This window comes from Protopterus annectens, chromosome 10.part0 (genome assembly GCF_019279795.1).
Source record: "Protopterus annectens isolate FY-2018-M chromosome 10.part0, PAN1.0, whole genome shotgun sequence".
NCBI classification, from domain to species: Eukaryota; Metazoa; Chordata; order Ceratodontiformes; family Protopteridae; genus Protopterus; species Protopterus annectens.
Window position 1 is genome coordinate 482243661 of NC_056744.1, and position 13606 is coordinate 482257266.

Consider the following 13606-nt stretch of genomic DNA (forward strand, 5'->3'; position numbering starts at 1 on the left):
ATCTGTAAAAGTGTTGTCTGCATCTGTTTTCATTTTTGCTGCCTCCTGTAGAAGAGAAAAAAAAACTACACATGTAGAATACAAGCAGTTGCCAAAGGTATTACACAATATTTTGACCTTAACATGGTTTACACTTGCAGAACAAAGAGGTCAAGTGGGAGTGCACCACTGCAGCAGTGAAGTAAGGGAGTAGCATTTGTCAGAAAAGTATGTCGTAAGTTTCAGCTGTGTAAGTTTGAGGTAATTTCTGAGTTCAAGCCAGTTTAGCTTTCTGAGGACTACATAGTGATGTACTGAGTTGGGCATCTTGGTAGCAAATGTATCAATTTTACAGTATTGTGACAATGTCTAAAATAAAGATATGTTTAGGTTTGTAAGAGCAGGGGAAGCAGAGAGCATAGCTAACATGAGACGGAATGAAGCACTAGTTTTATGGGAGTGCGTAATGAGAAAGTTTTAACCTTTATAAAGAAATCTTTATTTCTAATGCAGTTTCCTCACTACATTGTGAACCTGAGCACTGAATTTGAGTTGTTCACCTAAGGTGACACCTAATAGTTTAGTTTGTGAGACTATTTCCATCTGTATGCTTTGTTATATTGAATTTAATTATATATATATATATATATATATATATATATATATATATATATATATATTATTTTTCGCAGCAATACATAACACAAAGTTCATAACCCAAACTACCAAACTATAGAAGCAAACACACAACATAGTTTGATTTTAACCATTTAAACTCCTAAGTAAAAACTTCAATAGAAGGCATCTTGTTTTACAAAGAAAAATGACTCATTATATCTTAGCTTCACTACAAATAATGAGCCTCAAGAAAGAAGCCTTCAAGTTTTTGGGGGTTTTTTTTAAGTCTTTTTCTGCTCCCCTACTTCATGTTTGCAGTGCTCCATGTTCACCATGGGTCTACCAGCTGCACCATACACCCCTGGACTATCTCAGCTACCAGCAACACAGATCCTAAGAGCTGCCTGGGGGCCTGCCACTAACCATCCTCTAGGGTTTCACATATGACTTACCTAGTGTCTTTCCCCATCCCTTGCCGACACTTGTACTCGGCAACCTCCACAGGGTAATGCAGTGAGACAACCATACTGAACCAATCTACTCTTCAATATAGAGCTAACATTGGCAAAGCACTCCATCCCTTTGCTGTAGCACATTGTGACTGACATCCTAAATCTTCACCAGGAAGGTTTAGTCATTTTGAGTGCATGTGCACATATCCCCCCATCCCTATTCTCCTTGCAGTCGCCTCAGATATCTGAGCCATTAATCAAACCTGGATCACCTGGGCAGTAGTAAAGGCTTTATCCTTCTCTGCCACAGCACTAGTTGGAAGCCTTGAATGTCACCTTTCACCTTTACATCTAAAAGACACTTAAAGTTTTCAATTAAGCAATGTAAACATGATGTGCTTAGGGTATATAGCAAAGTCCCTAGCAAAAATGAAAATATATTTTAAAGAAAATTAATGTGGTAAAACATGTTATTTTACTTATTTATGCAGACCTCTAAAGTGTATGGAACCTTACTTTTTGGGCACCACTAGCAATCTTCTCAGCCTCTTCTGCCTTTTTCTTGGCCTCTTTGGCATCTGCTGCAGCATTTCCCAAGGCTGCCTCAGCCCGTTTCGTCTTTTCATTAGCTTCTGCAATGGTCTGGTTAATTGCAGGAATCTTCTTCAAAGCTTCCTCAGCTGCAGTCTTGTTGTCATTCACTCTCTTGTCAAAATCTAATTAGAAAGCAACATGCTGGTTGATCATAAGGTCAATACAAGAAGAGTTAATGGTAAAGGACAGACAGGCGGTCAGGCATGCTTGAAAAATACTTGTGTATAACCATTAGTGAGCATCATCAACAAGTAGCAGTGCTTGGTATTAACCATAAGCTGTTCTGACACTGCAATTAAATTACTTTAACTATGAAAGCAAAAGCTGAAGAAAATAATAAAATATTCCATATCCAACAGAGTACATTTCCAACAACTAAGTCAACAATGAACAGTTTAAAACATTACTACAACAATACACTGAAAAAAAAACTTCATACATCTATATGCATTATTTGAATTTAAAATAGTTAAAACAGCTACAATTTATTTTATCACTAGCAAGGTTAATGATCACCCATGTGAAAGCCTGGTTGTGCCGTGCTTCCATATAAAATTAGACGTCATGCTTCCATATAAAATTAGACTTTCAGAAGTACTCATTTATTGGCTTCTTCAATGGCAAGAATATTATACACATGAAACAGAATAATGATCTTTGTAGGAAAAGTGAGGAGGCAAAAAGGAACAACTAAGCAACTATAGTCTAAAAGGATCCAAATGAGCAAATATATCAACAAGAGACCAATCCTAGTACTAAAAAACAGAAGAGGAGGAAATTGACAGTACAGCCTGCAATAAATTCCCTTGAAAAGCTACTACTATGGTTCTTAATCAGCTGACCTTTAACAGGGCAATTTTAGCAGCAGCTCCCATTAGTCTGATGATTGCCTCAAGCAATTAAAAAAGATTACACTAGTTCAAGTCATCCAGTTACTGGAAAAGTACAGGCAGTCAGAGAGAGGGAGACCTTCTAGTAATACCCTTGCCAATATACTGGCCCTCCTGATGCCTAAATCCAAAAATATAACATTAACTGCATTAAATAATGCTACAGTCCCACAAATTCCATTAGCAAATGGATCTGAAAAGCAATTCCAAAGGGCAATGATATCCAAGATGGAGTGGGCTTTCAGCACATAAAGGTGAGTTTATCACAACACTCGCAATAAGATAAAGCTGACTAATCACACAAACAAAAATGGTTCTAAGAAATAAACACGTACTTCAATCTCTGATGAAGCAGGTCACTGTTAGGATATCCTATTTAAGAGATCAATCTTGGCATAAATATCTGTGCAAACAAATGTGCAAATAAACAGCAACTTAATACACCATACAGTAAGGTCTACCAATGCAGGAGAACAAAAAGGCAACCCAGCTAAGAGAAGACAAAATATATAACAAATATCCACTGCAGAAACCTTCTGGCATGTCAAATGGTAAGCACATTTCTGCTAAGTGTTGCAACTGATTCTGAAGGATACCAGCAACAGACTGCAACAATCCCCCTACTCACCCAAAAAAGATCCTGGGGTGGCAGAAGCTGGTAGGAGATGTAACTGCAAACACAGGTGCTCTTTGGAGACCAACAAGCTATACTTCTGATGGAGAGACCTTTACTAGCACTGACGAGGTTAGCTGTCTCATGGTAGATGATGCAGGTAGAGATCCATCTGAACAGAGTTCATACCACAGCCAAATTCTGCCTAACCAATGCAATAAAGCAGTGAAGGCAAACTGGTATGCCTATACAACCTTAAGTGATGGTGAATATCAAGGTTACAGAACACCCCTCTCTTTCCTAGTTTACATTCAAAGAATGAAAAGAGGAAGAGGAATGAATTAAGGTAAAGTGCAGAAACCTATTTTGCCATGAAATGTGGGTTACTCTTGAGGGTCACTCAGCCCTTGTGAAAGTACATTCTAGAAAGACAAAGGCCACTAACTTACAGATACAAATGGCAGCAATAATAGCCAGGAAGAAAACTTCTGCCTCAAAAATAAGCTTCAAATGCCACAGAACAAGCTGGTTTGAAAAGTGGATGGGCAAATGTATTAAGCTTGAATGTTAAGTTTCAAGGAAGGGATAAGGTCATACGATGGCTGGCAAAGATGAAGAATTCCTTACTGTGCGGCTTATCAAAGATGTACTGGCGGAATTTCTGATATTGTATGGTCATGACACAATTGGAGGTAACTTGCATCTTAAGCATGGAATAAGGAAAATGCAAATTAAATAGGTATTTGAAGTAGGTAAGAACCACTTGCACACTCAATGACTAAGGTAATGAAGAGTATGCCCCTGCCTAAATGGGAGACCCAGTTTCATTCTGCAGCAGATGTTTACAGCCAATTTTGTATTATGTGACAATTTAAGGAAAACTGCCAGATCCAGCTGCAGCACACACTCCTTCCTATGGACGTTTCTGTAATTGTGCACACCTGTCTCTCTCTTCCTGTTTTGACTACCATAGTTCTTAGAACCTAGGACTTCCATTCAGTGTTATCTGAACTTGACCAGTTTGCAGGTGATGCAAAATTTTACAGCACAGTTAATTACAGGTACTTTCTGTTACATATGTATAAAGTACAGTTGTGTAGGATCTTACCATAGTGGTAGATGTCCTTCTCTTCACTGTTGCAGTATTCTTTACAATAGTGATCCACTCCCAAGGACGTCCTGATATCTGGCCAGTACACCCAAGCCTTTAGGTTGTTTTAAGGTATGCCATATGTCACATATGCTCCCCTTATGTATAACATAGGGCATAAAGGTGACATCCATACATACCATCCTCAGAACTGAGGGCCCCAGTAGGAGCACCAGTCCAAGGAAAACAAGAAGTAACCAGTACATCCAGAAGAGAAAAGAACCAGAGAGAAGGAGGGAGGGAGTGAATACTGCAACAGCGAAGAGAAGGACATCTACGGTTATGGTAAGACTTTATACAACTGTTTCCAAATAACAGAGTTACACAGATAAAAATGTTTTAATAAGTCATCAGTATAAAAAGAATAGTTGTAAAATCTTACCATAACAATTGATATCCTTCTCTTGCATGTTGCAGTATTCTAGTTGTAGGATTTCCTGCTCTCAGGTGACTCATACGTCAGCTCCTATACAAAAGCTTCAGCTTGGCTGTTGCAGCGTGCGTGGGACATCAGATGTAAGGCCATAAAACCAGGGGGCTTAAAAGTGATGTCTGCATGCCCAATCCTCACAACTTGAAAGCCAGTGGTGTCAGGTATGGGACCCTGTGGTCCTTCTGTAGCACAGATAGGTCCAGGTTTTAGCTGGGGATAAATGAGAATGAAGAGGGGGAATGGTGGAGGGGAAGGAATACTACAACATGGAAGAGAAGGACATCTATGGTAATGGTAAGATTTTACACAACTATTCTATGTCCTTCTGTTCCTCTGTTGCAATATTCTAGTTGTGGGAGAGTACCACAGCTTAGATGGATGAGAGGGTGGCAGATGCTGATGAGGATTCTACAAAGTCCTGTAGGACTGCCCTGGCAAATCCTGCATGAGCTCTGCAGACTTGGTCAAGTTTGTAATGTTTGGTGAAAGTGTGGATAGTGGATCATGTGGCTGCTTCCATAATGGATGCCGTGTCCAGACCTTTTATAAAAGCCTTGGAGGCAGCCACTGCTCTTGTGGATTGGGCCTTTACTCCCACTGGGGGGGGGGGGTTCCCATGGAGGGAGTAGCAGAGACAAATGGCTTTCCTGATCCAGCATGTGATGGTTTGTTTGCAAATTGCCTTGCCCAGAGCTCTGGGTTGGAAGGAAACTAAGAGTTGCCGCAATTTCCTAATGGATTTAGTTTGTCCAGGAAAAATCTTAGTTCTCTGTGCACATCCAGGGAGTGTAGTATCCTCTCTCCTTCATGGATAGCTTGGTTTAGAGACAAGTCATTGACCACCTTGGGCATAAAGGAAGGGTTAGTTCTTAGGGTGACCCTGTCCTTGTGGAAGTTGGTGCAGGGGGGCAGGCCATTAAGGCTTGCAACTCTGAAACCCTTCTGGCTGAAGTGATAGCCACTAGAAGGACTGTTTTCCATGTACAAATTTGTAGGGAAGATGTCTCAGCAGGTTCAAAATGGTGTTGGGTAAGTTTTTCAAGGATGCAGTTGTAGTTAAGGTCCCAGAGTGGAGGGATAGGCTTCTTTGGGGGTCTCATGTGTAGCACCCCTTAAGGAAGTGTTTCACGTCAAGCCTGGCTAACATGGGGGGATCAAGAGGCAAGCAGGCTGAAATAGCAGAAAGGTGTGCTTTCACTGAGGAACAGGAAAGTTCACTTTTTATCAACTGACACACACAAGCAAGAACCAGGAGGGTATCAGCAATGTAAGGGTCCTTGCCCTTGTCTAGACACCATTTACTAAATCTTTCCCATTTAGCTAGGTAAGCTTTTCTTGTTGTAGGTTTCCTGGCCTCCCTCAGGACTGAAAGCACGTCCTCTGAGTAGTGGTGTCTGAAAGGGATCAAAAGTTTATCAGCCACAGTGTCAGGGATAACTTCTGCAAGTGTGGGTGGAGGAGAGTTCCCTTTCCTTGTGTCAGGAGGTCCACCTTGTAGGGTAAATTGTAGTGATTGCCCTTGGCTAGACTGTGAAGTAGGGGGAACCAATGCTCCCTTGGCCAGTAGGGAGTCACTAGCAAGATTTTTGGTCTGTCCTTCTAGATTTTCAAGAAGACTTTCTGAATCACTGGGAAGGGGGGGAAGGCACAAAGAAACTTCTTCTCCCAGGAGATGTTCAAAACATCTATTCTCCATGCTAGAGGGGAGTAGGTCTTTGAGCAGAAGGTCTGCAGCTGCCTGTTCGGGGGAAGGTGAACAGGTCTATTTGAGGAGTGCCCCACCAGTGGACTATATCTAGGAAGACAGTCCTGTCCAGCATCCATTTGTGTTGTGGAGAGGATGTCTTGCTTAGGAGATCTACTTGCTTGTTGTCCTGCGAGTGGATGTAAGTTGCCTGCAGGGACAAGTTGTGGCGAGAGGCTAGATCCCATATCAGCAGGGTTAGTCTGCACAGCTGATAAGCTTTTGTTCCTCTCTGTTTGTTGACGTACCACATTACAGTGGTATTGTCGGTCACTATTAGAAGAACCCCTGGTAGAAGTAGAGGGGTAAAGGTTTTTAGAGCTAAGAAGACTGCTGTAATTTCTCAGACATTGATGTGTTTAGCCTTTAGGGAAGGGTGCCATTTTGCCTGAACCTTGTAAGATGCCACTGTCACACCCCAGCCTGAATCTGAGGCATCTGTATGCATTACTTGGGTTGGGGTGGGAGGTAGCAGTGGAAGTACTGGGTTTAGCTGGCTTGTTGGATCCACCAGCTGATTTCTTTCTTTAGACAGGGAAGGAAGGGAATCACCTGTTCCAAGTGATTCAGGTGCTGGGACAGTACAGTTGTGGACACTTACCATAAATGTAGATGTTCGAGTGTATTCACGGTTGCAGTCATCACATTTGGGTTATCCCTGCCAGGGTAGCCCTCGGTCGGCCTGAACACCAGAGGCTTAGTATTTCTGCTTTGGTTGTTGTCGCTTCAGGACTGACATCAGGTCATCAGTAGTATAAAGTAAGGCAGCCGATGCCATTACATCAGTTTTTCTTGCCCTGTCAGGAGCCCCCAAGTGGGAGCCAGTATATGGTGGAAGAACCTCACCAGTAGAAAGTAAATACCAAAAAGTTCCTTGTAAGGCGAGAGAGAAGAGGGGATAGAGGGAGGGAAAAGTACAGTTGTGTACACTTACCATAAATGTAGATGTTCGAGTGTATTCACTGTTGCAGTCATTACATTTGGGTAATCTGTTGGCAGGTTGCCCTCAGTTGGCCTGATTAACAAAGTCTTGGGTCCTGCTTTGGTTGCTGTCCCTTCTTCCATGACGTCAGGGGTATAAAACATGCAGCCGACACCATTTTCATCAGTTTTTCTTGCCCCAGATGGCAGATGCCCCTCAAATGGGGAGCAAAATATGTATATATATATATATATATATATATATATATATATATATATACATACATATATATACATGTAATTTAGAACACAATATACCTCTAAATAAAAGCAAACACAACAAAAAGGCTTTTGAGCATAGTAACAGAAAGAAAAAGTATAAAAAGAGAAAAGTAGGGGGCTGGCGGGTGGGTAACCAGGACTGCAACAGTGAATGCACTCGAACATCTACATTTATGGTAAATGTACACAACTGCACTATGTTCTTCGTGTTTCACTGTTGCAGTCATTACATTTGGGTAGAATCCCAAAGCTATGGTTGGGAGGATGGCATTATACAGCATTAGGAGCAGCTATAAGGCCCTGCAGGACAGCAGTGGCAAAGCCTGCTCTGGACTTAGAGAAGAGAGGTAAATGGTAATGCTTGGTGAACATATGAACTGAGCTCCAGGTAGCAGCTTCTAGAATGCATACCCACAAAGACGGACTGAGGCAGGCAAAGCAGCACACACCAACGAAGAACCAATTCCTATAATATTGTTAACTGCTTTTCATTTGAGACTGTGCTCAAACTTCAGACAAAATGTATTGACAAACCACTAGCATAAATACTAATCAAATTAACGTGTCAAATGAGCAATAAAGGCAATTAAACAATTAAAAACAATTGAGAAACATTTAAAAACATTAACATCATTTAAAAGCATTGAAGAACAATCAAAAAAATGTCGAACTTGCACACCACCTTCAACTGCAAAGAATTAAGTTATACCAATTTGAAATAACAATTAAAAAATTCTCATAAATATATAAAAAATAATTAATAAACTTAACTAAAAATCAAAGTGGAACTACCTTATTAAACTTTTAAGTTTTAAAATGCTACTAATAGAACAGCATTCATTACGTCCAGGGGTATTATACGCATTTAATCTAACTTGCCACGAGTTCTAGTTCTTCCAACTTTATTGGAGCGGGGCCACCCCCAGAATCCTCACTAATCTGGTCAATTACTGTGAATTTAAATTTATGGTCAGGATTAAAACTGACATGCTTAGCTAAAGCATTCTCAAGTTTATTCTTCCGGATTGCTTAAATATGTTCATAAATACGAACACGAAGACGTCTCTCCGTCTTCCCAATATAAAATGGTGAACAATTCTGACACTGAGCTAAATAAACTATCATTTTAGAATTACAATTTACTCGACATTTCAAAAAATACTGATGATTGTGTATATTAAATCTAATGGATTCAATGACATACTGACAATAGTTGTAAGACTGACACTTAAACATACCAGGTGTTTCTGGGTATGTATGCTGATGTTGTTCCAATAAGGACTTGAGATTTTTTGCCCTCCTGTAAGTCACTACAGGTTTATCACCCACTTTATTGAAAATACTGGTGTCACTTTTAAATATGGCCCAGTTTTTACATAGAATGTCATAGCAAAAATTGCTATTGATACTATAAGTAGTGATAAAGGATGTAAGTAGTTATAAACCATTATTAAACATTAATAATGTGGAAGTTGCTCAGCAGAGTAATTCCATGAATGTTATAGTTGACGACCTCAATACAACCTGTGAACTTATGTTCCAAGTGCCATCCTTTATCACTACTTACAGTATCAATAGCAATTTTTGCTATGACATTCTATGTAAAAACTGGGCCATATTTAAAAGTGACACCAGTAATTTCAATAAAGTGGGTGATAGCAGCTGGCTCAAAAAGAGGTAGGGTGAGCTTTTTCAACACAAAATTGAGGTTCCATGTAGGAGTTGGTGCTCTCCTGGGAGGTCTTAAATTTTTGGCCCCTCTGAGATACTGCTTTAGCAGGGGATGAGAAAAGAGGGGAGGGGCTCTGTGTTGTAATGAGCTGAAATGGCAGAGGCATGGATTTTTATGGAAGAGAAAAATAGGCCCTTGTGAAGCATCTCAGTTAAATATTGCAGAATTTGAGGAATATTTGGCATTGCTGTGCTTATTCCTTGTGCCTGACTCCAGGCACAAAATCTTTTCCATTTATCAGCATAAGATTTTCTAGTACTAGGCCTTCTACCCTCTAAAATGACACCATCACAGGTTTGCTGAGAGATGTAACTGGTGAAATTAGTTGATTAGCCATGATGCATGATGCCGAGCCGAGTGTGCAGAATTTGAAAGTTCTGCTGAGACAGTAGATAAGGTGTCTGAGGCAGGTACACGGAGGAAGGTGTGACATATTGGATAGGAGCGGATACCAGTGTTGGCGAGGCCAGTCTGGAGCAATCAGAATAATTTTTGGTTTTTCCTGTCTGACTTTTAGTAATACCTTGGAGAGCAAAGGCAGAGGGGGAAATGCATAGACTGATAAGTTTTTCCAGCTGAAGGATAGAGCATCCACTTTCCAAGCTTTTTTGTGATGGATTCTTGTGCAGAATTTGTCCAACTGATAGTTTTGGGGTGAGGCAAAAAGATCTATGTTTGGGCTCCCCCATTTGCGTGTCAACATGCTGAAGATTTGTGGATCCAGTTTCTATTCGTGTGGGTCCATAAGATTTCTGCTTAGTTCGTCTGCCAGAGTATTTTGATTTCCTGGCAGGAATTGAGCTTTTAGATGTTTTTCGTAAGTCAAGGCTGTGTTCCACAAAGCCATGGCTAGTCTGCAAAGGGGGTAGGAATGGGTACCCCCCTGCTTGTTTATGTACCACATGATGGTGGTGTTGTCCATCTTTATCAGTAGTTGTCCTGGATGAAGAAAGTCCTTGAAAGCTGTCAGAGCATTCTGTACAGCTAGAATCTCTTTCTGGTTGATATGCAGGTGCATTTGATTTGGGCTCCATTCGCCCTGAATGCATCTCCCTGCCAGATGCGCCCCCCCCCCCCAAGCATAGTCTGATGAGTCTGTAGTCAGGGTTTGGGTGGCAGGGGGTGGAATGAATGACAGTCCCTTGTTTTGGTGACAGGCCTCTGCCCACCAAAGGAACTTTTGCTGCAGGCAAGGAATGATAGGAATCATTGTTTCCAGGCTGTGACAATGTTGATTCCATAAGCTTTTTAGGTACCATTGAAGTTTCCTCATATGCAGTCTTGCATATGGAACTAGAAGAATGCAGGAAGCCATGAACCCCAAGGCCTGCAGAATTTGTCTTGCAGATAACTGGGTTTTTGTGGCCACTTGTTTGAAGTAAGTCATCAATTGGATTTGTTTTTCTGGCTTGAGGTAAGTCATCTGAGCAGTTGTATTCAAGCTTGCACCCAGGAATGTAATTTTTTGAGAGGGTACCAGTTGTGATTTCTTTTCGTTTATGGTGTACCCTAGGCAAGTTAGAAGCCTTTTTACAAACGCCAGATGCTGTAGAAGAGTGCCCTTGTTTTCTGCCTGAATTAGACAATCGTCCAGATAAGGATAAATTTGAATATTTCTTTGTCTGCAAAATGCAATTACTGGTGCCAGGCACTTTGTGAAGACCCTGGGCGCAGTAGATAAGCCAAAGGGCAGTGCAGAGAACTGGTAATGCAAATAGCCTTTGAAGCGGAGGTATCTTCTGCAAGATTCCCTGATTGGGATATGCAGGTAAGCCTCTTTTAAGTCTAGAGTTACCAACCAGGCATCTTTGCCTAGCATAGGCAGTAACTGTTGTAGAGTCAGCATCTTGAATTTTGGAATGTCCAGGAAAGTATTCAGAATGTATAAGTCCAGAATTGGACGCCATGATTAGTCTTTTCTGGGTACCAGGAAAAGTCTTGAATAAAAACCTTGTCCCTTTTCCTTTTCTGGTACTGGGTGAATAGCCCCCATATTCATGAGGGACATAACTTGTTTCTGGGCCTCTGCCCACTGATTTGGAGGCAGATCTGGACATCCGTTTGGAATTGGCAACGTGTTGAAATGAAATCTGTATCCCTGGGATACTATATTTAAAACCCACTTATCCTGGGTAATTAGATGCCAATTTTGTGCATGAAGTGCTAGTTTTCCCCCCAAAGGGGCTGCCAAAAGATAAGTGCTTGAAAATGGCAGAGGAAAGTCATTGAGACTGTTTACCGTAGTGAGGTGCCTCCAGATTTGGAGGTGGAGGCACCCCATTATTTTGTTCTGTAAGTAAGTTCCTTGTGACTGAAACCTGGAGCCTTTGGGGTGTCTGGGTTTGACCTGAGCGGCTCTGGTGGGTACTGGAAAGGACCAATTCTTAGTAGGCCAGTGCCTACTGAACCTGGGTGGCTGCACTTGTAGGAAATCTTTTACAGTTTGCATAGATTTAGCTTTGTCTTCCATCTTTTTCAAAACTTCTTCTGCCTTATTACCAATTAGACTGTCCTGTTGTACAGGAGCATCCAACAAATTTGCTTTAGCATGATCAAGCAGATTTTGTTCCTTGAGCCAAGCATGCCTTCTTATCACAGATCCAGTTACAGCGGCCCTGCAAGAGGCCTCCAACGAATCAAAACCACATTGCAAAGTATGCTTTCCAACTTGTTCAGCTGAATGCAATAAATCCTGTAACTCTTTATTTTCCACACAGTCAGAAATCAACATCATTTTCGGTTTAAGCAAGCCCATGACATGCTGCTGATATTTAAGCATATGAAATTGACAGTTTAAAGCCCTGACATCCAGTGTTGCAGAAGTGTAAACCTTCTTACCCCATCTATCCAGCGCCCTGGAGTCTCTATCAGAAGGGGTAGGATTTTTAGCAGTAGAAGCCTTAACACCCTTGGGACCCTGAGAAATTGTTTCAGGGTCAGCAGTAGGATTTTTAGAAAGGAATTTGTGGGAGTCAAGAACCCTGTAATATCTGTCTGGCTTACTAGGAGCCAGAGGCAGGGAATCAGGAGCCATGCTGGATTCTGAGAAAACATCATCAACAATGTCTAGAACAGGAGGTATAGCCAAAGGCCTATGCTGAGGAAGAAGAAGGAAATCCCTAAGCCTCTTTTTGGATTCTGAAAAATCCTGACTCTCCCAATGAAAATGTTCCCTTAAGGTATGCAAAATTTCTCAAAAAGAAAAATCCTCAGGAGGAGAAGCAGAAGGGATGGATTCTTCTGCATCAGAGTCCTCATAAGGTGGAATAGATAATTCCTGATCAGAAGAGGAATCAGAAGAAATGGAAACCTTATCTGAAGATTCATAATCAGTGCCTTGCCTAGGCTTTTTAGCAGTAAGGGGTTGGGAACCCCTGATGAAGGTAATTAAATCCTCAGCCATTTTGATCATTTGTTTTTTAGGCATAGGGGCCTGTGCACGTGGCCCAAGCGTCATTTTTTTAGACATAGAAGTTGGTTTTGGTCTTGGTTTTGAAGATGGCTTCGGTTTAATATACAAATCTTTAGGCCTGAAAACACCCTCAGAAGCCGGTGCCTGCTCAACGGCTCCGAACCCATCTAAGGTAGAGACATCCGCGGGTTCAATATTTAAATGGTCTCGCGGCATACCGGACTCCGAATGGGTCTCAGTAGAGGCCTGCGAATCAAAAGTAGCGGGTATCAGGGGCTGCAAAAGCGCCTCAGTGAGTACCTGTGAACCGGCGACTGGCTTAGGAGAAGCTTCTTCGTTGTCAGTTTTGGACCTCGATGGTCTGTCTCTGTCTTTTTCTTTGCGTATTTTGTGAATTCCGGTAGTCGGATTGCTAACAGACGACATTTCAGGATAGTTAAATCTTGAGCCAAAATATTTAGATGCAAAAATCATACCGACGCTTAATAGTGCGTTGGTTAAATTTAGCACAAAACCGACAGCAAGGCACATTGTGGTCAGGGCCTAGGCAAGGAATACAGTACAAATGAAAATCTTTATGAGGTATTTGCTTCCCACAAGTAATACAGTTATTAACTTTTACTGACATCGGTAAGAAGCAAGAAAAAGTTTCCCCAATGGGGTACTTAGATTTAGGTTGAAGGCTTCGGTTCTGAAACTCGAAAATGAAAATTTCAGGAGTCGGCCGACCAGCACTTGCGAACTGCTTCTGCTTCGGGCACCTTGCAGCAAGAAAGACTGATGAAA

At 41.4% G+C, this 13606-nt stretch overlaps 1 protein-coding gene across 1 annotated transcript in view; it reads right to left on the reverse strand.

The window, feature by feature from the left end:
* Positions 1-13606, reverse strand: part of LAMC1 (laminin subunit gamma 1) — a gene marked incomplete in the record, with an annotated part of 2174645 nt that overhangs the window by 165171 nt on the left and 1995868 nt on the right. Inside the window, 2 exon segments of the mRNA XM_044085382.1 lie at positions 1-45; positions 1566-1765. The exon segment at positions 1-45 is cut by the window's left edge and continues 114 nt beyond it. Coding sequence (XP_043941317.1) covers positions 1-45; positions 1566-1765 — 245 coding nt within the window.